Here is a 26,229-nt window from a genome sequence, read left to right as displayed (position 1 = left end):
GCACCAGTGTTACGGAGCATCTTGCTAGGACTTGCTTCTACAAAGGGAGCAGAGTAGGCTTGGTGAGGAGTCCAGCCAATGACCTCATCCACCCCTGTTTCAGTCAACAGACCTGTTGTGGAGGGGAGCATACGCTAATGGCAGAGGGTTGCCTCTTCTTAAGAGTTTTGGGAGTCTCTGCATCAGCCTACAAGGGGGTTGGGTAGCTCAGTAAAATATTATTAAAGGGTAAAATGGAGGTAATTTAGAAAATTATTTTTAGGGGATACTCTGTAATTAGTGTAGCAAACACACACTCCCTCCCCTCCAACAGACTTACCACAAACTATAAAAGCCCTGCCATTTATACACTTAGGCTTTTTATTATTATTGATCCCATGTAAGTGGATAGAGCTTGATGAATTCTTGAGATAAAGATGCAAGCCCACGCTATATTGAATGATGATAAAATTAGATTAGATTTTTATTATCCATATATGAAAACATTTTCTAGTTTCCACAGAAGTTGCCACCAGCAATTTTCTTTATAGAATCACATTACTCTGTTAAGTAACACTTTACCAGAATCATCCAAGCATTCTTCTCAGGGTCAACACAATCATATGAATATAGGGGTTCAATTAAAAGATGCTTGAAGCCCCTTCCAACTCCCTGAGTATGTGAGGGCAGCTACTATTTGGGGGCAAATAGTCAGGAATTGTGAATGACACATTAATCTCAACCTCTGTCCTACAGACCTGGTCCACCTTGGGTAAATCTAACACTAGCTACAAATGTTGTTAGACTTAGCCAAGATGGACTTGATTGGTTTTTCTATTATGGCATAATATTACCATAATGAAGATCCAGTAGACAGATTTTTTTTTGCTTGAGAAGTATCATAGTTATTGGAATATTTGTTTTCACCACTTTGCAAATAGAAATAATTTTTGTTTTTCTACACTGGTAGTAAATATTGTCCAGTGTACTATACTGGCTTTTCCCCTTCTATTATGTACAATACATAGAAGGAAAATTTGTTAGATCTCTGCCAGAAACAGAAAAATGTATATTTAAATATTTAAATACTGTAGGAGCTACAGTAGTTTTCTTCTGATGTCAGACTAGATGAAACATGAGAAAACTTGCATGAGAAATCGGAATTTCTAAATACTGTTAGTGGACCAATTATAAAACTTGACTTTTCCTGCAAGTTTATGGCATTTAGCTGCTATGACTTGTTCATAGGATTCTCTGAAACAATCTTATCTAACCTCCAAAATATATACATTTGAGGTGACATAGCACTTTGCTGTCTAAATTTAGATATACAGCAATATAATAATGACAACCCCAAAGGAGGGAAGGGGATATAGGATATGAAGGAAAAGAGTGACAAGAGAAGGATGCTATATTGTTTAATAACACAGTTCAGAGATGTATGTGAGAGTGAAAGAGAGAGACAGAGGTTATATAGGTAAGCTGCAGAAGCAGGGGAAGGGAGGCAAAGTGGTGGAAAAAGAGTTAGGCTTCATCAGAACAAAATACAGAAAGGAGGTGTAGAGCATAAACGTAGAGGTAGGAAGAAAAATAAAAATGGTATTATTAAGGAGAGAATATGATGCGGCTATAAGCCAACAAAACATAGTGAACTCATTGTGAGAGTTATTTAAAGCTGGTTAGTGCAGCTGCCTCTTGGAGACGCTCAGGGTTCCCTCCCTGCTGCTACTGCAAGTGCCTGTGGATCCCAGACACCTGATGCCTTTTAGCGGCCACCTCTAGACACAGCAGGAGCCTGGGGGCTGGGCTGCATGACATGCACTTATATCCTTATGTGTAGTCTTCCCAGCAATTAAAGAGCAATTGGAAAAGAAAATGAAGGGAAGAATATTGTGCTGACTTAATTTATTAACAAAATATTAGGAGAAACCAGGCTCCTGCACAGGCTGCACTTGAAGCCTGTGTATCCTGTTAGTTGTGAACCTTGTAATTGTTAAAGCAAACAGTCGTGCTATTATGAGAAACACTAAAGAGACTAGTTGAAAATACCATCTTGTTCTGTATACTATAACACTGCACAATATCAGGGCCAGTGATGGATGCTGTTCATTATATGAGAATAAAACTGCCCTTGACCTTTAGTTACTTATTGTTCATATGTCCCTGTTATCAAGAACAAATGTTTACAATTGCTCCCTGTAATGTTACCTAGGATAATATATATATATATATATATATATATATATATATATATATATATATATATATTTTTTTTTTTGCATACAGAAAAAATGGACATAAAATAATATTAATGTAGAAATTGATTCAGTAGATTGACAAAACAAAACAAGTATCCTTTATGCAAAACCACCAATATTTAAAGGAACCTGATTATGTTTAGTACAATAAAAATGGTTTATATGCATTAGAGTAAAAGGATGGAACTCAGATTTTTCTCACGTTTTTGTTTATCTTGTTTCATTTCTCTGTATGTAGACTTCCTTTTGTATTCTGTTCTTTGTCAATACCATTTGACTATATCTTGAAGTGTAAATTAACATATCTGTATTAATTTGTGTCTGTTTTGTGTGCACTGTGTTTATTTTGTACAAGTCAAAAACTTGATGAGAGAAAACGTATTTTTTTAAAGCAGAACACCATTTTTGCTGATGTTTTGTCAGCTGCAAGACATTTATTTATATCAAGGGCATCAGTACATTCCTTACAGGATGTTGAAAAGCAAAGTGTTTGAAAAGAAAAGTCAATTCAGGGGTTAATGGACAGCAGCAAAACCTTGGGTTTATTTTGTCAGCCTTTTTATAAACTTCTGATTACTGCTATCAATGCTGGAACAATTACATTTTACTTATTTTCCCTATCTCACCACAGAGAAATGTAACTTTTTAATTGGCCCCACTGCTAAATGTCAGACTGATTTTAGACTAGCCAGCTTATTTCAGAGCTTCCTACAGGAGGAAATAAAAGCAGATGCCAGAGTCAAAATAAACAGGTTGGATTGACCAACCATTTCCCTCCAGGGACAAAGATGCTTACTGTATTAGCATAAATGCAAAATAGTATATCGCCTGAGCCTAAAATGTTAGGCATAGGTGCAACATACCAAGTACAGTTTTGTTTTTACCATGTTTCTTGTAAGCACTAAAATCCCTTACACATTTCAGTATGACGCCAGTCACATTACTGAAGAAAGCCAATGTGGTGGTTTTATAGAAATACAGGTGAAGATTTTCAGAGGCTTGTAGGAGATTCAGTCACAATGAAATGTCACGGGATGTATTCCAGGAAAAGGAGTGCCTACTGGTCTTCTGTCCAGTTAAATATAATAAAGATCCAAAATGTTATTAATGCCTTGACAATAGCTCTTCTAAGTCAAGCTATTGAACTTGTATCAAATATTACAGGCAGTGCTGTTAAATAAGTATTTTTTTAAAAACCCTGCCACAAGACCAGAAATATTGTACCTTATCTTCATTGATGTATAGTGTATGAGACACGCTGTATATATACAGTTCTCAAGTCCAACATCCCTGCAGGACTCCAAATCTGGGCATTACAGCCAGCCAAATAATACTTTAAAAGGTTCCTATGTGTTTCTGTCGAATATTCCTTAACAGCTTTTTCCATTGTATTTTTATAATACAATGGGTATTTCTTAGGTATTATGGATACACGTTGCCCATTCTGATGGAGCATAAAAATGCTATGCTCAGACCATTTTTGTCAAATGGCAGAGACTCCGGGGCACAAATTCGCAAGTAGCTAAAGCCAGTGAGATAGTGCCTGCGTACTCTGATGGTGAATTTGATCAGACCAAATGTGCTTGCCTGGTATTAGTCTAAGTTTTATAGTGATGATAGCATTATGATTTAATAAGTATTTCTTTTGGGTTCAGGCTAGTTCAGTACTATAGGTGGAATGTAAGGGCATGATTTTCTAAAGCACTCAGTATTCACTTAATTCTGCTTCTGCTAGCCAGAGTGAAAGTAATAGGAGCAGAGTTAAGCCAAATGCCAGGAAGTGTTGAAAATCCTGTCTTCCATTTTTATTATATCTATTAGTTGTGGAATGTCATGGTAAGATTGTGATACAGAATTGAAGAGATGATCCTCCTCACTGTAGGTATTAATTTAAGAACTAAGTGTAGCCATTGACTCCAAAACAGTTAAACTCCCTTACCAGTGCTGAAACTGTCCCTTCATTGCTCATCTTAGTGGCATCTACTATGTTGTTCTTAAATTATCTTAAGCTTTCATTCAGCAACCACCTCATTAAGAACAACAATTGAAGAACTGTAGTGCAATTTTAGGATTTGAAATATTGAGATATTCTTACAGATACAGCAAACACTTACTTGGTATGTTTCTACAGGCTTTGTTTCCATATTCAGATCCCAAACTTTGACAGTGAGGTAATCCCTTGTCAGCATGTATCTGCCACTGTGACTGAATTTGACATCTGACACAGAGGAGATAATTTCTGAAAAAAATGATCTATTACTGGGGTCTTCTGGTTCTTCATAAACTGTTTAATAAAAAGAAAGAGAGAAGGAAATTAGATATTACATAGGAAACTGTGCTTCTCTTGAAAAAAAGCAGTGTGATAAAAAGTAGATATTAATGTATCAGACATAGATATTCATATAGTGTGTATGTCTTGTATAAAAAAGAAGGGCTATGATAGTCTTGGTGGAAGCACACATGGGGTGTGTCTCCACAAGTGGAAGCATGTGTTCCTCGGGGATAACTAGCAGCAGCACATATTTGTGCCACGGTTAGTTGACCCCAGGGAAGGCTCCTGAATGTGTGCTCTAGCACAAGGCAAGTTACCCAAGGTGGGGTACAGGAGGCTGGCACCAGCACCTAAGCTGACCTCAGCGGCCTTACCTGGAGTCCTGGGGACCTCCCAGGGCTCCAGCAGCAGTGATCTGGGTGCATGGGCCACCTCACTTTTTTCTGGCACATTTTTTTTTGATACCAGGATCTCCAGGTAACCCCCACCATGCTGCAAATTAACAGCATGGTGAATGCCTGAAGGTGCAGCGCATGTGGTTTGCAGTGCCGCAAACAGGCCTGCAGCACTGCAAACTGCACATGCGCTCTCATGGGGATGCAGGCTAAGTTAAACTAAAGACAAATAAATGTCACTTTAGAACTAAGTTACAATGATTGCTTGCCTGTGTATGTGACCTGCCTTTCATGAAGAATTATTCCAAACTACTCCACAAAACTACATACATAAGTAGCTCTTCATCCACCACAGAAGGACAAGCACCTATGAGTTCATAAACATCAGTCATTTAAATTGACTGGGACAAGGGGTATTTTTTTCTGTTGTACAGTGCCTAGCACTTTTATGGCTGACATATTCAAAGAAACCCAAGGGAGTTAACTATCTTTAAAAAATCCCTTTCTAAAATGATAATGTACTACGCTGTGCAAAACACTAATGTTATGCATTTATTAGAGGTGTACCGATACATCAGTCCATATTGTAACTGTACTGATAAAAGGAAAATTGACATTATTGGCAATCAGCTTTTTGTGGTTGATGTGGCCAATACTGTTGCCGCTAAATGTCGCATGCATGAGCGCAGCCAAGAACACAGCTCAGCAGCATGGAGGTCACCATCCAGCTGGTAAGTCTGTAGGGGGAAGGGGCATTGGGGGGCAGGTTGAGGGCCCTGTGGCAAGGAAGGGAGTGGGGCTGGGGCTGAGGCAGGTGCTGGACAGCTAGGGCAGGGAGTAAGATGGAGTTGTGGCTCATCTGGTGGTGCAGGGGGGTTGGGAGGTGGAGGGTGGTCCCCCTGCTGTGTGCAGCTCCGGGGGAAGCATGGGGGGCACATGCCCCCCCCCCCCCGGACCTGTGTACAGGGCAATGGCAGGCTGCCACTGTGCACTTGGGGCTAGGGGGCTGTACCAGGCTTTTCTCAGCCTCACTCCCTCCCTCACCAGGGGAGCCTCGATCTGCCCCCTAATACCTTTTCCCTCCCCCCTGCCCCTTCCCCACAATAGAATTATCAGCTGGATGCTGCTCTCCAAGCTGCCGGGCTGCATATCATTGATCAGATTGGTACTGGCCAAGATGACTGGTCAATAATTGGCCATTGGTATTGGCCCAAAAAATCTTTATCAGTGCACCCTTAGCACTTATACTGTTAACCTGAGGAGTTGAACATAAGCTTAAAAAGGACTGTTGCCAGAGGGCTGTGATTTATTTATGTAGGCAGAGCTGTTCATTTAGACAGGCCCCCACTTACCCTTGCTTCTGAACAGTCTCCCAGCCTTGTCCTCACTCCAGTTCTGGCCACAACTAACTAGATGGCTGTCCAAAGTTGGAGAGCCTGGTGAAAACATGGCAAGTGATTCAAGTACCCCTAACCCTCATCTTAACCCTGTGATTACTGCCAGACGTCTGTATCCAGAATGACTCTGTTCTCCTGATGCAAACATGAGCACATTTTTAAAAACAAATTCAATAATAAAATACAGAACAAATCTAAATGGCTAAACCATACAGATAAAGAATATCAAGCAAATTATTAAAATTTATAAAATGTGCATTTATCTAAAGAAATAATCTTTTTATTATTGGCCAAAACTGGTTTAAGATAAACATAGATGGCTGTAGTATCAGACTTAACTGATTCAGGTTAAATCAGTTTAGTCAACTTCTGTTCTAGATCCCTTCCAGATTCAAGTTAACTCACAGTCCCCCCACCATCCCAGGATGCTTTGCACTCCCCACCCCCCTTGCAGTGTAGGTGGGCTAGCCTTGGCCCAAGTTGTCTGCTCCAGCCGAGCAAGGAGGCGTGCTCTAGTCCTGCCTCCCCCGCCCCCCCTCTGCTCCAGCTTCTGGTCTGGGCCACTGTAGGCATGTGGCTGCACTTCCAGAATCAAAAGTGAATGTCTGTTCACTTGCTTATTAGTTTAATCTACACAGCTTAGACTGTGCAGATTAAATCGATTCAGCTTCAGGCTTTTTGATTGTCTGTACTTAGCCTCAGAAAGCCTTTAACAAGTGGCCAGCCTGTTATGGAAAATGACTTCTCACCTGGGTTTCATATTAAGTTTTAAAAGAGCACTTTTCTTAGTTCATTCAGCAAGAATGAGCCCCCATCCCCACGCCTCTTATTCAGCAAGATCTGTGTAAGACTGAAGAGCATAGGCTCCAAGATGAACCCAGATTTGTATCTAATATATCAAAAAGCTTTACTAATATACCAAAACTTACTAAATAAGGTAAATATTATACACACACACACACACACATGCACACACTTACTAAGTAAGGCATATATGTTTGTGTGTGTGTGTGTGTATGCCTATAGGTGCTACTCTGATTAATATTCATATGCTTATTCATTCCCTATCTAAGCTATATCAGGCATGTCTACAGGCTCATTAATGCACTCTAGTTACTGCACATTAAGTTTAGTACTTGGTTAAGCAAGTACTAATTCAATGCACAGTAACTTGTGCTTCTGTACAGTAGCACCAGCACATGTTTTTTTTTGTGATGCTTACTGTGCAGTAGCCTAATAACACTGTGCAGTTTTATTATGGTGCAGTTTTATATGGTTTTTGACCAGCATGCTACTGCGCAGCATTATTAGGCTACATGCAGTAAGCATCTCGTGTAGATGCACTCATCTTGTCTAAAATTAGCCTTGTCTAATCACTAAATATACTTTAAGTGACTTTTATCAAGATCCATAGGTTAGCTTTTTTCCATTCCATCTTTCTTGAAATTTCTAAAATGGTTCACACCTTGCAATGTCCTTGGCCTGATCATTTTCTTAGCCTCTTTCTTAGCCAAACTTTGGTCAACAGAATGCAAGAAAATGCTACACCACATTGGCATTAAGCAGCTGAAGGCCTACTATAGTCTATACCATTACCACCTAGAATACTCTCTGAAGCTTTAGAATCCATTGGATGTGGTTTTCAAAAGTTATCACACATGCAAATAGGCAGAAAAATGCCATCAAGCTACAGCTAGGACTCCACTTTGTTCTGCCAATTAAAATGCATTTTGTGAGACTATATTTTGTAGTCCACCAGGACTTCATTCCTCAATTAAATTGCCTAGGAATATGATTCAAATTGCTGAAAGTATCAAGGTTATAGCTTCTGGTTGTCAAAATAATGTTATGCTGACAGAGAAGAGAGTTAAATGTATGTGGGGGGTTAACTCAAAAAATGATGGACAATTTTCTTTGAGGGTGGGGAGAGGAATGCAACCATGCATGTTCATGAGACTGAACACTGTACTTGAACATATACAGCACATTTAAATGATAATGAACCATTTTAAAAGGAAACAAAAAACTTTTTTTCTTTTCAACCAGAGAGAAAATGAACACCTTTAAATAGCTCTTCAAAAATTTGCCTAGACTTTCAGTAAGGCAGATATTTTGTAATTATCCTGTCAGGTTTTCAATAGAGGCCTGATGAGCACAAAGCAATTATCATCTCTCACACCTCTTCCCTTTAATCTGTCCAAGCTATATATTGTGAATGGCAGGAATTTCATTTTTCTAATTATGATGTGAGGTTTCTATTAAAACCTGAAAAGTAAGTGTGTGTGTGTGTGTGTGTGTGTGTGTGTGTGTGTGTGTGTGTGTGTGTGTGTGTGTGTGTGTGTGTGTGTGTGTCGGGAGAGGAGAGGAGAGGGGGGAAGGAAACACCAAACTGCCTATACATTTATAGCACTGATGAGTTCTCTTCATGTTTCTCAATTTAAAGGCCTTTTGGATTTGGCTGAACTCCAAATGGATGTAAGAGAATTTAGATCAGAAACTGTGAGCTCTGTATGTCATAACAGTCATATACAAAGCTATTCCTTATTTAAGGAATACAGGTTTCTCTCATTATCTCTTCTATCCCATTTTGATTTCCTATACTTACTACATTAAATACCCTGAATATTGAAAGTTAGTTTATTTAATGTGCTGATAGAATGTGGAGGTAAATAAATATACCTTCTAGGCAAAACCTAGGGCAAACCTAAAATAGAGAAAAACTTGTCTTAAGAAACACCTTCTGGGGAAATAGCTTTCCCACTGCAAGACGGCTGTCTAAAGGAACAGGAATTTCACTTTAAAATAGCTTTTAGACACTGCTAGCAATTCAAAACTGATAATGTTTTGTAATCTGGTAACTCATCATCATCATCATTGCACTCCTTCACAATGATTTATTCAGTCTTTTCAAAAGTGACTGGTCATTGTCAATGTTTAGCTTTTATTCCGACTTCTACAAGGACATCTCATTGCTGCACAACAGAAAGCAAACGAACAAAGAAGGTGGAGCTATCCAACAGCTACTTTGCCTCAGTATCACAAAAAAATTAAGCTGCTTTTATAGACCAGAAACAATGTGGTTAACCTGGGACTTGTAATAAGAACTTTGCTTAAAGCTGATAATAAATGACATTATACTTTTCCACTAATCACTCCCTGACTTTGTTAACTACTAAGGCTGCTTGCAGATGTCAACAACAAAAAAAGGGCTTTAATTTAAGCTTGGCAAGCCCTCACTCCAGGCATAGCGCATGCCCAGAAGGGGCATCATGTTAGTTGGACCCAGCTCGCCCAACGTTTATATAGATCAGGTGCTTCAGCAGGGCTTTTTGGTGCTTATATCTAATAGCTGATTGAATCAGCTATTAGATACAAGCGTCAAAAAACCCTGCTGAAGTGTCCAATCTATACATACACTGGAGAGACAGGTCCAATTCATGTGCTTCCTCTTTGGGTAAAGCACCTTTTTGGGGAATGTTTTTTCATGTCTGTCCATGCCCGTTTGTCTAACTTTAGTTATGGAAAGCCAGATGTAACACTCCAACCATGAAGATTGTGTGGGAGCCATCACATGTAGAACTCAGAGAAGAATGAGAGGGGTTTTTTCTAAGGCTTGGGACAGAAGTTACACATAAACCAATTTAAGTAATCAGAAGCTGGTTTAAACCTGTAAACAGGAACAGAAGGTCAGTACATACAAACCAGTTTCAAAATAGTTGAAACTGGTTTAAGATAAACCTGGTTGAATATAGCATCAGACTTAACTGATTTTGATCAAACCGGTTTATGGAACTTCTGTCTGGTTTAAGTGAACTAGAGTCCTCCAGCATCCCAGCATGCTCTGCAGCCCTGGGCTGGGCTCTGCTCTCTGCTCCAGAGAGCAGGGCTGGCCCTGCCTCTCTGCTCTCTAGCCTGAGGAGTGAGGATGTGGCTAGACATGTCCCAGCACAGTCCCATTAAGGCAAAGTGGGCAGGGAGGTGGTAAATTCTTTTCTCCTCCCCTCCTGCAGCCAGGGTCTGCCTGTCTGCGGGTGAGCGGCAAAGGCAGAGGTGACAGCTAGGGCTGGCAGACCCCAGCTGCAGTCCCCAGGGGCAGAAGGGACAGAGGGAGGAATTAATCCCTTTCCTGCCCCTTTGCCTTAATGGAACCATGCTGGGACATGTCTGGCCAGGTGCATGCCCCCGCCACTGGAGCAGTAAGGGGAGGGGGTGGGGCAGCAGCCTCTGTCAGGGTGCCCCAGGGGGTTTATTCCACTCCTCCCTTCCCTGTCCCACTGGCAGGGACTGCAGCTGTCCTGGCATGGCCCCCTGAAAGCTAAGGGAGCAGGGAGGGGGTTATTTACCCCTCCTCTCCCCCACAGAGCCCCCATCCCCACCCTGTGGCAGTGGGCAGGGAGGAGGGGGAAGAGTACCCCTCCAGCACTGCACAGCACCCCCCTCCCTGCCCAGCAGCAGCAGGGGAGAGGGAGGAGGGGGGGGAGAAAGACTTTTCCTCTGGGGCGAGGCAATAGAGCTGTGTGTCTGGATTGCTCCCGGCTGTCAGAGAGCCACTGTGGTGGGCAAGGCTCTCCCCCTCATCCTTCGCCTCCTTCCCTGCCATGGGGGTCTGGTCATACTCCCATCTGGCCATAGTCCGCACCCTGCAGGCCAAAGTGGGGGTTTAAACTCACCCTCAGTCATATTCAGGGCTGCCAGGGTCTGCCCCCCCCCAGCTCAGCTTCCCTGCAGAAGGGAAAGGAGGGCTGCTCTAGGGCCCCCGGGCTTTTGGCCTGAGCCACTGCAGGCATGTGCCTGCATTTCTGGAATGAAAAGTGAATGTCTATCCACTAGCAAATCAGTTCAATCTCTGCAGGTTAGAGTAACTTGCAAAGATTAAATCAATTCAGGCTCAGGCTTTTTGAATGTCCATCCCTAGACCAAGACTGATCAAGGACCTTTATTAGAATAAATTAGTGTTTTATGCCAGTCCTCAGCTTTCACTCATTTTTTAAATATGGAAAAAATAATAGATAAATTCTTATGTTGCAAAGAACTCAGAAAGACCACAACAGGTCAGAATGGTTTTGACACCATGTATTTCTATTTGAAATCTCTGGGTTTATCCTGTAAGTCATGTGTATGTGCCTGCACACCTAAGACTGCCATGGCAGAGCAATACTGGAATAAATGAACAGCACTAGTTAACAGCACCAGTCCTAAAACTATCCTGCTCTCCTCTCTGCGGCACTGCAGATCTTCTGGTTAGAAGCTCTCGGCCTCCCTTCTGTTTGCCTTCCTACACATTTTCACAAAAAAGATTGAGTGGGAAGAAGGGGATGAATTGGAGTAATTCCATATTCCAGCATACTGCTCCACAGAAATCTGTAGAAAATGTGCAGACTAAAATCATGCTGCTGCTTCCTCAGAAGTCTAAGAACTAAGGCTCAAATGTTTTTCCCTTTCATAGGTTTCTTAATATAAGAAAGAAAACACTATAGGTCAGTCTGTGCATGAACAGATCCAGGGTTATGTATAGGGGAGTAAAAGAGCAGTGAATGACTCTGCAGGGGCAGCTGCACTCTCAGCTTCTCCCCTTATTGGGATTGTGCAGCCTCCCTGTGAGAGCCTCAGCTGGGACATTATTTGAAGTCCCTCCATCCGGTAAGAATCTTCCCTCCCTCATCCTTTCCCCTCCATGCTCAGCAGCACATCTTCTCTCCTCCCATTTCCTCTCCACACCACTGCCCACCACTGCCAGTTCCCAGCTGACCCAGAGGTGTGGGGAGTGTGCTCTAGAGCTGCTCCTGGCCACTCCACCCAGCCTTGGCCAGAGACAGCAGCAGCAGTGGGTGGTTTCCCTTCTCCTAAGCCTGCTCAAGAGCTGACAGAGAGTACCTTGGGGGGAAAGTAGGGAGGGGACAGACTGGGAAAGGAAGAAGAAGCCACCCACTGCTGCTGCTGTCCCTTGCTGAGCCAGGCTCCCCATGCAGCATGGCTGGAGTGGACAGCTGCAGCTCTGGGACCTCTTCCACACCCAGGGCAGCTGAGGACAGTGGCAATGATAGGCAGGGAAGTGAGGGGAGGGAAGAGTCACAGAAGGGAGTTTCTGCTCAGGAAGGAGGGGAAGTGGAGGAATCCTTACCCAATTCAGGGACTTAAAAAAAAGCTGCTTCTGCAACAGTGTTAACTGAAAGAGGGGTGGTGTCCACTTCACTGCACCTTTCGAATCCACCCCTTAGCATGTGTGTAGTGTAAGGCCACTGGAGTTTGAAGCTTGCCTTTCCACTGTTTTGACCTGAACCTGTTTCTGCAATTTCCTGTACTCAGACATCCACTGAGAGCAATACATTTAATCACATAAGTGAGATAACCCATGTTTGTAAGGTTTATAGCAGCAGTCAGGCCAATACTCATTTTGAATCATTATCATTACCATGTTAATAAAACAGTAATTTTCTGATGGCACACTCTATTTTACAAGATAGTTTCAATGCAGACAATACAGTCATGTGACCACATACCATTTCTTAAATGATGCAAAATATCCAAATTGGTGTTGGATTATTTGTTGCATTCTTTCTGCTTGATGGGTAATAAAGAATTTTATATATTTAATGTCTTTTTCTTCAGCACATTAAATGCTTAATTTATGTTAAATACAAGGCCAGACTAACACTGGTAAACTGGGCACATGCCTAGGGCCCTGAGCTGTGGGGAGCCCTGGTTCTTCCCTCCACAGTGACAGCATAAACGGACCCATCTGCCTCCCTTCCCTTCCCTTCCCCTGCCCTCCACCAGCCTCACTGCTGTGCTGGCTGCTTCCTAGTGGCAGCTCCAAGCCCCACTCCCCACAGGCAGCAGCGTTGGGTGGAGTGGGGTCTCGACTGGCCTGGGGCCCACAAATTTGTTTGCCTAAGGCCCACTAAAGGGTTAATCCAGCTTTGGTTAAATAGAAAGGTTTTTGTAATACCATAAATGACAAAAGTGCATTGGCCAGATTACTAGCTAGTGTACAGTGGCATAGCACCTTATGGCAGCAAGGGGTGTAGCCTATAATGCATATTTAATTTTGAGCACTGATAAATTTAATCCTACATAATAACCCAAGTAATTGTGTGGTTAATTAATAGTACTGAACCCAGACATTTGCTACAGTAGTTCAGCACAGCACTAACTTAGGTGCATTTAGATGCAGAGGAACTATAACCTGGCTCATGCTTCGCTGTGTCAGATGAAACTGGCAATTTAGACAAAGAGAAGGAAATCTGTATTCATTCAGATATAATATGGAAGAGGCCAGACCAGGCTCAGTAGCTCCCTACCAAACTTATACTAGCTGAGGATCTGGTGTGAGGATTTTGCCATCATTAGGGATCCTGGTTTTCTCTGATTTAAAAAAATCCACAATTTTTGGATTAAAAAAAATAACCCCAAATCCACATTTTCCCATGATTAAAATGAAACACCACCATGTATATATCTATATATTAATGGTGTTTCATTTTGATCATGGAAAAATGTGGATTTGGGGTTACTTTTTTTTACCCGAAAATTAAGGCTTTCTTTTAAATCAGAGAAAACCAGGATCCCTGGATCATTTTAACAATTGGTTATGGAATCATAAGGTAAGTTTCATAACTGACTGAAACTAAGGTTACAGGTCCCCTGGAGTTAAACCTACGAGTGAATTTCAATATAAACTAGAAGTACTTTGGAATAACTATGGGTACGCTTAAGATTAATATGTCTATATGTTTGTTCATGAAAAATCCTTAGTTATTAATTATCTTTAGCTAAGTAGTGAGTTTTGTAATTAAAGGACATTTTATCAAGGCATGGTTTAAATATCTAACTTTAGAAATATAAACTATCGATGCCAGTTTATAGAGAAAAGCTTGATTGAAAAATATACAGTGATCCATATTTTCTGGACTGGCAACAATTTTTTTCCTCAGAATCATACAACATTGGCTTATCTTAATTTAGGATTTTATATTACATATTGTCTAAGTGTCCTTATATGTAAAATGAATAGTGATAGTGGAGTTCCTTGTGGAATTCACAGTCTCTAGCAGTGCTATTGACATAACAATTTGCAATATGACTTTGATTTTTTACTATTATACACTTACTTTTATTCTTTAGTTCTTAATATGTTTTAATGCCTCTTATTAATGTCACTTATATGAGAATTGACTTCATTTTTTAAACCCTCTCATGCAATCACGTCTATCCTGCCTATTGTAAAATCCTGTTTACCTCTAAACTCTATGTTGATTAATAAATGCATATTTTATTAACAATTCTTGAATGTGCTTTTGGTAAGACATCTGAAATTCTATGATTTCATAAGAAATGCAGTAGGGATGCTTAATTAATCAAAATTATTTTTTAGCTGTTTTATAGGGCAGTCCTAATCTTCTAAAACGTCCTCCTCTGTTCTACTTCAGATGCATTATGATCTTTATACATGTCAGTAAATTAGTTCTCAGGTAGCCTGTTCATTTTGCTTTCATGTTGCTAGTTGTTTTTGTATTAATTTACCCTTTAAGGGGTAAGTTTTCTGGAGACTGAAAATACCAAGCACCAACCAGCACATCCTGAGCCAGTGACCCATTATTAAAAGCTAGATTTCTCATCAATACCTCTAGAGAGTCTACATTTTAAAAGTGGACCATAAATCAATATTTAAGAATCTGCTTTACTGTCTGGTATTCTTCAGTGAGTTGCTGCAGCATGTCACAAGCAGTAAAGGACAGTGGAAGAGGGCTGAGAGATATAGTCAAGATCAATGGCTAAAGATCAGCTGGGGAGGGCTTCACCGCAGAGCTGCTTGTTTTAATGTAACTTCACCAACCAGTTTGTTAATAAAGAGAGACAGTCCTAAAAAGAGACATGCAAGGAAAGGAGGAAGGGGGTGGAATAATCTTAAAGCAAAGCACCTCTAAGCAACAGTCTCACAAAAGCTTATGCACATATTTAACTTTATGTACATGAGTAGCCCCATTGAAGTTAATGGGATGCAGGATTTAAACACATGAATAACAGTCCTTATGAGACTGAGCTCTAAGGTGGATACATTTTTTTTTCAATAAACTAAGATCTTGAAAGAAGAATGGATTACAGAAGACAATGGAAAGTGGTTGCAATTAAAAAATAAACAAACACGATAGGAGTTTTAATTGACTCAATAATTAAAGAAATCTTACAGTAATTATTTGCTTTATCTGTGTGTTTGAAGAGGCTTAATGAAAACCCTTTTTAATCATAAATCATTTATCAGTGCTTCAGGGCTATTATTTTTCTTATTATTTGATAAGTAAGTACTTGAATTAGACATTTGTTTTTTACTCTGATTTAATTTTAATATATTTTGCATAATTAAGGCCAGCGCTGCACAGGTACTGCTGTATTTCTCAGCAGCAATTCCTAATTGTCATTAGCAATGTTAAATTACCCATTGTCATAGATGTGGTGTATCCCAAATACAATCTCACACTTGTAGGCTGCATCCTGCAGGTGATCCAACAACATTTCATCCACCCTGCTCCAGTAAGATATCTGTACATGGAAGACCCCCTTACAGGACACATAGACCTCTACTATGTGTGAAATTAAAGTAATAGATCTTTAGTGACAGCTGTAATTAGGAAATTTATGGAAAGTAAAATTACTAGGATACCAGCACCTTTTTATATCAAGATTATAGAAAATGAGAAGCTTCATGTAGCAATGGATACATGTGTTAGTGGCTTATTTTTAGAGTCCAGCTCAAGAGTCAAGATATGGAAAATAAACTGTTATTAAGACATGCAATACAAATGTTATGGGATCTTAGATTAGCCTGACCTGTTTTTTCTACAGTGTCACATGTAACCTGAGAGATTCTGCCTGAATTGGAGCTGCTTTTACAACTACTTCTGAATGCACATAATGTGAATATTTTTTCCCCTCTCTCATAGGATAGTTTTGCATGAGGACATCAGCAGGAATTGAAGGATATTTTCCCTTAAATGTAAAGCTCACATAAAAGTCTCTTTTCCAGTCATACAATAAGCATCATTCATTTGGAAAGGTCAATATTAATTAGCAAATCCAGCAGGGACAGTCTGTCACAGGCTTTCTTGTGCATCTGGTTATTCTTTGTTTCAAATGAAAGATAATCCATTCAGTTAGAGGTCTAGTAGCTGGCTCTACTCTGTAATTCCAACATCCTTTCAAAGATTGGTAAAATCATACATGTTATTCCTACAAAGCAATATGTTAGTGAGTTCCATTTCTTTTATTTTCTGATTTGTTTTGGCTGGTCCTATGGTTTTGCTGGCTGCTTTTGCATTTGTGTCTTTTGCAGGTACTGCCAACAATGGAAAAAATATTCGATTGTTAGGCTGGGAGGCAGTGGCTGTGATTCAGAAGAACTGACTCAGGAAATTAGGAGGGAAGTGCACAAAAACTTACTGAATATTGTACTAGGGATTATGGCTTAGAGTTGCAAAAATGCATGTGTGTTTCCCACAGTTAATGCAACATGCTTGAGGGATGCACAACTGATGTGATTGCATGCTAATTAGGAAGGCAATATGCATCCTCATTCTTTCTGTGCAACTAATCTAAGTTCTGGAAATCCGGACCAGCATGCCTAGGCTAGAGGTCAGCAACCCCCAGCACACCTGCCAGAACATGGCACGCAAAGGATTTTGCTTGACATGTGCGCCTTGGGGCTGATGGCAGGCAAAGGGATGGTGCTGCACTGCCACAACAAGGATTGGGGCCTTCTCAGCTCCCCCCGCCATCCACCCCAAGGTGCGCATGCACTCGCTGCCAGCAGTGAGCCAAGCCAGGGCTCCATAGACCCCAGTGCAGCTGCTTGCAGTTTCCCAGCTGCCTGCCACAGCTGGCCCGGGATCTGGACAGGTCCCTGCCACTGGCCACAGAGCCCGGGCACCTCACAACAGAAAATAGGGAAGCTGCCAACAGCTGTACCAGGGCCTGCAGCTCGTTGCTGGGAATGGGTGCACATGCACCTCTGGGTGGACAGCAGGGTAGGGCCTGGGGCTGTGCTGCCACAACAAGGATTGGCCCCCTCATGGCTCCCCTGCTGTCTGCCCCTGGCACACCAACATCTTACAAGTCGAGGTTGTGTATGTGTGTGGGGGGGTTGGCACTTTGCCCAAAAACGTTGCTGACCCCTGGCCTAGACCGTATGTCGAAACCCAGCCAATTTCTGCAGCAGCAACAAAAAGAGGTACCTCAGTGTTTGAATATAAAAGTGAAGGGTGCAGCAAAGGAAAGGGCAAATCAGTTTACCATATATAGCCTGCTGGTTACCTACTTCCCAGCCTGTTCTGGATGACTGTTGCTGGCTCTCACCCTAATTACTAATCGAAGTTAAGTCTCTAGAAAAAATTCTTGGAGGGAGGAACATTGACAATATTTAAAATGGTGAAACTGCTTAATGCCTAAGAGAACAGGCACGTTGTTTAGGGGAATAAATCCATGATTTGGAGGCCCAGGTTAAAGAAACAGATTTCAAAATTGTACCATTAAGAAACTTCACGTTAACAGATGGCTGAACCAGTCACAGCTTTGGAAAGCATAACTTGCTGCACGTCAAAAACACAAGAAAACTATAATTTAAGAGCTGGCTTTGGAAGACATCTGAGAAAATGTAATTTAAGCATTATATATTCTGGACTGTGAAAAAATTAGGACTTTTGGATAAGCTGAAAATGATACTGAGTACTCCTGAGGAATCTAAATGACAGGTTCACAAGGCATTTCAGGTTCTTATCCCCTTCCAATATATAAAGACAGAACAAAGTAACATCATTATTAATATTCTCTGCAACTGCTCAGTTGTAACATTAGATACAAAAAGCAAAATATTCCCCTGCCTTCCTTCTTAGTAAGCGCAATGGTATCTTTCTCTGTAGTGGTAGCAGCATTTCTTTGATGCCTGGGATACAAGAAAAAGCAAGAGTTTTGAGGCTGGAGGATCAAAAAGGACTGATTGCTGATTCTCTCAACTGCAATCTTACAAACAAGGCTGTCCAACCTCTAAATGGCTGGGGGCCACATATCTTTGGGCCATACTAAGAGGGGCTGCGCCAGCAGCGGTCATGGGCCCCAGCAGACACACTCTAATGGACGAGGCACCTGGGTGCCCTTCCTCCTGCTGCATTGCACACCTCCATTTCTGCATCAGAGATGGAGCACCTCCCAGCTGCACTGGGAACCCAGACCCGCCCTGCACTCCACATCTTCCTGCTGCACCATATGCCCCCTCTGCTGCTGCTCCCCACACCTTCCCTCTGCACTGGGAACCCCACATACACACACTGGACCTCCTTCTTCCATTGCTCCTCATGACTGCCACTGCACTACACTCAGAGAAACCCCATCTTGCCTTTAGCTTCCCAGCCATGAGCACACCTGCTGCAACATGCCATTCACGCACCCCAAGCTACAGGCTCCCTTGGCACTGAAGGCTGTGTTGCACTGCACTGCCCTGTTCTCTGGGGCAGGGGCAGGGGCTGGGACAGTAAGGGGAAGCTGGAGAGAGGGAGAGCAGGAACTCCCAGTTGCTGCCACAGCCAGAGCAACAAGGGGAGGGGCAGCCCAGTGGGAGCCCAGTGGTCACAACTGAACCCCTTATAGGCTGCCAACCGGACAGCCCTGTTATAAAAAGCTCACTTCTTTACTAGTCTCAGAGGACCAGTTTTAGAGATTTAAAATGAACTACTAGTCATGTAGTTCAGTGGCGGTACAGGATGCCAACAGTAGTGTATCCTCAGGTCCTATGCTGCTTTAAAAGACATGGACATAATTGTCATATGTTGCCTTTGGATCAAAACTGTAAGACATCTATAAACTTACATAAAATGTGCCATGTGTAGGAGCAAATAGCTCCATCGTCTATAAAGGAGTAACTAGAAGTAAAATACGTTGTTTAAACACATAATTGCATCCAATGGGACAGAACTTTCCAAAGCACTTAAACGACTATTGAAAAATCCATGGGTCTTGCGCTCTTATGCTCCTCAGTAACTTATGGGCTTTTGAAATTTCCATCTATGATGAAGGAATATAAACTTTCTGCCTGTTACAAGGTACACCTGGTAATTCTATGTGAACTCCTGAAAAGTTATTTCTTTTGCACTCCATGTAGTCTAAGCTTGATTTTCTTCAATTGCCTGCTTGTTGAACACCCCCCCCCCCATAAGTTTATACCTTGACTGTAAGTTGCTTGGGATAACTATTCATATCTGTAAAGAAGTACCTACAAAATAATTAATAATAGCAGTCAAGAATTGCATGTGATTTCTCCTTCCTGATGTTAATTTCAGGAAATGAAAAGAAGATGAGGTCACAACTCTCCCTTATTTGGACTGTATCTTCCAGCATTGCTAATGCTGATACTTTAACTGCTGTCTGTATTGATCCATTACTGGAGCTGCTTTCCAGTATTCTGGGATTTTTCTATATAGTGCTATATAGAATCCCATAGAATAGGATTTTTCACCTGTGCCCTGAATAAGGGGTGCCTGGGTAACGACCCACTATTATGTATTTTATGGTATATATTATTTGAGTTGTTAAACCTCCATTGTATTTAAATGAATCCCCTACCTGCCAGTTGCCACTACAGCTTTGAATATAAAATCCCATCTGACATCCCTACCCATAGCCCTTTGGACAACTGACACTTCCTCTTCCCATGATCCTGTACTATTGTATATTCCCTGCAAGCATGGAGATACACCTGTTTTTTTCACTCAGCTGGATATTTAGGGCTAAAGCTTCCCTGTTATTTGAAACTCTAATACAGTGGATTAATTCCATGCATGTCTTTCTATGGTTACTGACTGAGCTTTAAGGATATCCCTTCATAACTATTTATGCCTACACACCCAACATTCAAAAGGCATTATATTAAGAAAAGGCATAATAAGTATCAGATGTAGGTGCTAACTGCATTAAAGAAAGCAAGTGGGAGGACTGCAACGTGAGCACATTTTGACAAAACAAAAGTATCTCTGAACATTTCCAACTTTTTATCAAGTGGTTGGTATCTGAAGACACCAGTTCAGGGCACTATTTGAACTGGATTTGGTGGTCTGAGTTCATTTCCACATTAAACAGGGGGCATGAACTGACAGCCTGCTGGTAGTTTAGGCAGAAGCAGCATGGGAAAAGTAGGAAACCTTCATATCCTCTACGTCAGGACTGTGACACTGGGGAGGGAACCTTTGAATGTGGCTGTTGTGCATGCTGAACAAGGTAACTAATGGACCAGACACTGTACAGCTATGCAACAGTGCTCCAACTGGGCTAACCTCCACTGCTTCCCAGTGTGCTTTCAGATATTCCTTGAGTCAGTGACTCTCAACCAGGGTGCCTCAGTTCCAAGAGATCCTTTCAAGGGTGCTGCAGGGTGCCACGTAATGTTAGCACTGTTAGGTGTGCAAACATGATTCTCAAGATAAACCCAGAGATTTTACATAGAAATCCAGTGTTTAAAACATTCTGACCTGCTGTGGTCTTTCTGAGCTCCGTGCAACAGAAAAATCGCTCTATTTTACTGTACTCAAAAACGAGTGAAAACTAAGAGCTGGCATTTTCCAGAGAGTACCTTGAGTTTATTGAGGGGTGCCTCATAAAAGGTTGAGAACCACAGCCTCAAGTCTAGCAATCTACCAGCCTTCAAGAGCACTGAGTTTTGTTACTGTTTTATGTTAGTGTGAATTACATTTATTTATACAGCGTAGGGTGGTGCTTCACATGACTATACTAATGAAAGGTAACCTCTCTAATAAGCTTGCAATCTATATAAGACTTAATGCAGGAAAGATTCTATGACAGGGTGAAGAAAAAGGAGTGACATTTTAAGAGAGGGGCTCATTTAAGTCCTTTGCTAGATTTTATTAATTCTTAAATATGTTAGATCCTGGGGCTGGTGTCTGGAACAAAGGCTGCAATAAAGTTAAGTGAGAAATTGAAGTGCAAGAAATTAATTTTGCAGAGGGATTTGCAGGTGTGGAACAAGTTTGCACAGCACACAAAGTCTAAGAAGCAGTTCTATAGGGAGCAATGGACAAGCTAAGATGGCAGAGAAGAGGGCTGTGTGCACAAATACAGCAAGCACAAAACACTGGTATCAAGAGACCTAATATTCACATTATGCGGAGATGGTCCTGCAAGCATTTGAAGTCCTAGCTGACTCATTGTTAAGATTCATGCTTTAGATTGCTGCAGAGTTTAGGTAATTACTGTTGCATGTCAGAGAGCTATATTCAAATCAATCCCATCAGCAGTACTCAGTTCCCCTCCTTGTAATGCTTTGAAAGTTCTATCATTAACCTTATCAATTTTTGTGTTGAACATGCTCTACAAACTCAGTTTCTCAATGAGCTTGACTCCAGTTCAATGCAGCAATGCTACATTAAATGGCTATTTTCTAACTCACAGATCTGGAAAATAGGGTTTAATCAATGCCCATTAGACCTTGCTCTCCCTTCTGGCATAAAATGCCTACTTTTCATCCAGCTTTACTTTATTGTTGTTTTAATGGGCTATGATTGGCATTTGGCATCGTGTTGCACAGGAAAGATTATTTAACAGGAAGAAATGGAAGTACTTTAAAACAGAACAATGTAAGCAGAACAGAAAAAACAACAAAAGACCCAGTTTGTCATACTCTCATTTCATCACAAGGTATTCAATTCCTCCTCCAAGTACAAAGGTAAAGATCTAACAAAGACAAAATACTTTCTCATATAAGAAATTGTTCTGGAAGGATAGTCTTTAGGAGTAAATAGCTGCCTCCTAAGAGGTGCTAAACCCGTGTATTTTTTCTTGCAGCTAATGGACCTAAGCATGGGGGTTTTACTCAGTGTCTGCTCAGGTAAAAATTCAATCCTGTACAATGGCCTACCCACAAACCGCATGACATTTAACCCCTCCAAGGCTGCTTATTTACCATTTGGAAGACCTGACTGCCTCAGTAGGGAGGCCTTTTGTTTCCTTTGCACAGAAGGAACTCCACTAGCATTTGCAGTTACTCAGTGCAACTCTCAATGGGCCTAAGGATGATGAGGATGCACTAAGGACTTGATTCTGTGATGTGTAAAATGCCCCAGGAAGGCTGAGTCCCAGGGTGTGTCTGAATTAGAGCTGCAGTTGCTCATTACACTCTCAGCTTCTCAGAAAAACTGGCACCTAGCTGCATAGCTGCTGGGCAGCTTTGTACCCTAAGTAGCCATGTGACACCCAGAACTGCTGTCCCATTTGCCACCCCTTTAGTCATGCTACTGCTGGCCACACAAAAACAGGGCAAACTTCAGAAGTCCAGGTGGTGCACAAAGAAAAGTGCCAAGGGCTCAGGGTTAAAATCCCAACCTGCATTACCACATATAGTGCAATGAAGAGCTAGAAGACTAGGACAAGGAGAGGTGCAGTAGGACAGTCCAGAACAACGGGTTGCCCATTACAGAGACCATACTAAAGATAAAAGAGCAAAGGAAGGATAGGAACAATAGCAAGATACCAGTCTGGTTGAACAGTGAACACTTCATTGACTTGAAAATTAGAAAGAAATCTCATAAAAAGTGGAAACTTAGCCATATTACTAGGGATGAGTATAGCACAGGCACACAGAGAGAAAATTTTTAAAAATCTGAGGCATAAATTAAGATACAGCAAGATATGAAAGACAATAAAAAGCATGTTATAAGTAGGTCAAATTAAGAGGAAAAACAAGGCACATATAGGCCCCTTGCTGAATGGGAAGTAGAATCTAATAATGCACAATGTGGCTACAATATTTAATGCCTTTTTAATTGCAGTTTCCAGGTTATCTGTCAGGTGATGAGTGCTGTTAACAGCTAGGATAGGGAAGGACATAATCACCTAAGCATATGAAAGAACAGGTTAGAAATTATTTGAACAAACTGGATGTTGTTAAGTCAGCAGGATCAGGTATGATTCATCTTACTGCACTCAAAGAATCTGCTGAGGTAACTGTAGAGCCATTGATCATTATTTTTGTGAACTCATGGAGATGAAAGAAGATCCCAAAAGACTGGACTAGGGCAATATAGGGCCCACCTTTAAGAAGGGGAAGGACAAGTATACACAGTTACAGACCAGTCTGACCTCAATACCAGGAAAGGTCATGGTGCAGGTCATCAAGGAATCTATTTCTAAGCACTTGGGGGAGAACATGGTGATCAGGAAGAGCCAACATGAATGTCTCAAGAGTAAGTCAGGCTTACCTAACCTAATTTTCTTCTATAATGAAGTGATGGGTTTTGCAGATGGGGGAGAGAACTGGATGCAATATACCTCAACTTTAGCAAGATTTCAACAGTGTCTCTATGACATGCTCATTAGTGAGCAAAGGAAATATAGCATACAATCAGGGCTGTCTAATGTAGTAGCCCAAAGGCTGCATCTGGCCTGCAAGGGGTTAATGTGCAACCCATGGGCTCCTGCCTGGCTGCCACTCCTCACATTGTGCCTGTTGCTGTGGCAGCCAGAGTCTCTAGGGCAGGGAAGCATGATGAGAAGGGCTCAGTGACCCTGCTGTCAGTGTGGGGAGGTGGGAAGGGGGGAGGCTCACACTGCTAACACAGCAGCACCAGTCGAGGACAGAGAAAGGCTGGGCTTGCATTGCCCACGTGGTGGAGAGAGGCTGGGCTGGCCATGCAGTATAGTTCCCAGGGAGCCCATGCAGTTTGCAGCCTCTATGGCATGTGACCTACATGGCATGCACTCTTTTATCTACACCCAGTGCAGTGTATGGACCCCAGCCACTTTGAAGTCAGCCGGGGTCTAGATGAAACTACTCTAAGGTTGATGCTCAATTGGTTGGGTCATCATGCTCAAAGGGTAGTCATCAATGGCTCAATGTGAAAGTAGAAAGAGGTTTCAAGTTAAGTTCTCTACAGTGTCCTGGGTCAGGTGCTGTTCAATATCGTCATATTATATGGAGGATGGAACTGCAGGTATGCTTACTAAATTTACAAGTAATCCCAAAAAAGCCAATACGGGCTTTGGCTTCTTAGACAATGACCCACACATCAGGATGAGAGACATGCTCGGATGGGATGGGCTTCACCTTTCCCCCAAAGGTAAGCGTGTGTGCTCTTCTAGGTGGCTGATCTCCTCCAGGAGGCTTTAAACTAGGCTCGTTGGGGGAAGGGGAAGATGAGGGAGGAGGAAGCCTTGGACTACCGAACCAAGCATCACCCGCAAGAGCAGCCCAGCCTAGACTGATGACGAGCGGAACAAATACCCAGGGAAGTAACAGGGGCCTGGGTAGTACTGGGATTAGGGGAGCAGTGCATGCATCTTCAGGAGGCCTCAAATGCCTCTACACTAATGCTCGCAGTATGGGGAACAAGCAGGAGGAACTTGCCCTCCTGCTAGCTAACACCAACCCAGACATAGTGGGGCTCACTGGAACGTGGTAGGACCCAACGCATGATTGGGCAGTGAACATCAAGGGCTATAGGCTGTATAGGAGAGACAGGACAGGGAGGAAAGGTGGGGGTATGGCGCTCTATGTCAAGAAGCAGTACACATCCTCAATAAGTAGCACTGGGTCAGAGGAGGGGCAGACCAAAGTGCTCTGGTTTAGAATACAAGGAGGTCAGGAAGAAAGGGACTTAATAGTGGGGGTCTACTACAGACCACCCAACCAAGGAGAAGACCTAGACCAGGAATTCTTAAGTCAGCTCATGGAGGCAGTTAGGTCAAAGGATGTGGTCAGAATGGGCGACCTAAACTTTCCAGGCATCTGCTGGGAGGAGCAGTCAGCTGGGTCTGACCGCTCACATAGGTTCCTAGCTGAGATACAGGACCTCCATCTAAACCAGGAGGTGCACAGCCCCACCAGGGGAGATGCCTTTTTGGATCTGGTCTTGGCCACGGGCAACGACCTGGTGGGCGGACTGCGGGTGCTTGAGCACCTGGGCGACAGCAATCATCGCCTGCTGGAATTCACCATCCAGCACAAGGTGGTGAAGGCCTGCAGCAAGGCAGCAGCCCTAGGCTTCAGGAGGGTGGATTTCAATGAGGTAAGGAGATTAGTGGGGGAGATACTGAGGTCCCGGGGGGGGGGGAAGAGTTGGGTATCCAAGAAGAGTGGTTGTTCCTTAAGGAGACAATCCTCCAAGCCCAAAGGGAGGTAATCCCTACACGGATCAAAGGGGGCAAGAGGGCAAAAAGGTCCCCATGGCTTACCAAAAGCATTCAGAAACATCTCCAAGCTAAAAAGGAGACGTACACTCATTGGAAGGGAGGGGCCATCACCAGAGAGGACTCTGTTCCTCAGGACTGCAGTGGGGTGGTCAGGAAGGCCAAGACAGAGATGAAACTAAGACTAGCTACCCAGATCAAGGAGAACAAGGAATCCTTTTTTAAATACATAGGGGGGGTAAAAAGATGGTACCAGGTAACATGGAGCCTCTGCAGGACATGGTAGAATATCTGTTCGTCGCACCAGCCAGCAAACCTAACCTACTTAACAATTTCTTTGCTTCCATTTTTCTGAGTAGGGACCTGGTCATCCCCACCCCACTGGGACCCCTGTAGGCCCCGTGGGAGGCACACCCAGGTCTAGGGTCAGCGAGGACATAGTCAGGGAACTTCTGGAGGGACTGGATGTATTTAAATCAGCAGGTCCTGACGATCTCCACCCCAGAGAGCTGAGGGAACTAGCAGAGGTTATTGCGGGACCTCTGGCACGGCTTTACGAGCACTCATGGTGCTCTGGTGATGTGCTGGAGGTCTGGAAAAGGGCCAACATGGTTCCCATTTTCAAAAAAGGGAGGAAGGAGGACCCATGAAACTATAGGCCCGTTAGTCTTACCTTGGTCCTGGGGAAGCTTTTTGAGAAAATTATCTTGGCGCATGTCCATGAGAGGCCAGCAGGGGAGACTATGCTT

At 42.4% G+C, this 26,229-nt stretch overlaps 1 protein-coding gene across 5 annotated transcripts in view; it reads right to left on the bottom strand.

Annotated features, from left to right (window-relative positions):
- PPP2R2C (protein phosphatase 2 regulatory subunit Bgamma) overlaps window positions 1–26,229 on the bottom strand; it is a 325,034-nt gene that overhangs the window by 19,211 nt on the left and 279,594 nt on the right. For all 5 annotated transcript variants that reach the window (XM_059721560.1, XM_059721561.1, XM_019479487.2 and 2 more), the window contains one exon: window positions 4,352–4,521. In XM_059721560.1, the coding sequence (XP_059577543.1) occupies window positions 4,352–4,521 (170 nt within the window). The remainder of the gene's footprint in view (window positions 1–4,351; window positions 4,522–26,229) is intronic.

The sequence above is a fragment of the Alligator mississippiensis genome, chromosome 2 (assembly GCF_030867095.1).
Source record: "Alligator mississippiensis isolate rAllMis1 chromosome 2, rAllMis1, whole genome shotgun sequence".
Classification (NCBI taxonomy): domain Eukaryota; kingdom Metazoa; phylum Chordata; order Crocodylia; family Alligatoridae; genus Alligator; species Alligator mississippiensis.
Note: the sequence above shows the minus strand (reverse complement) of the source record. Positions and strands in the feature narration are given on the sequence as shown.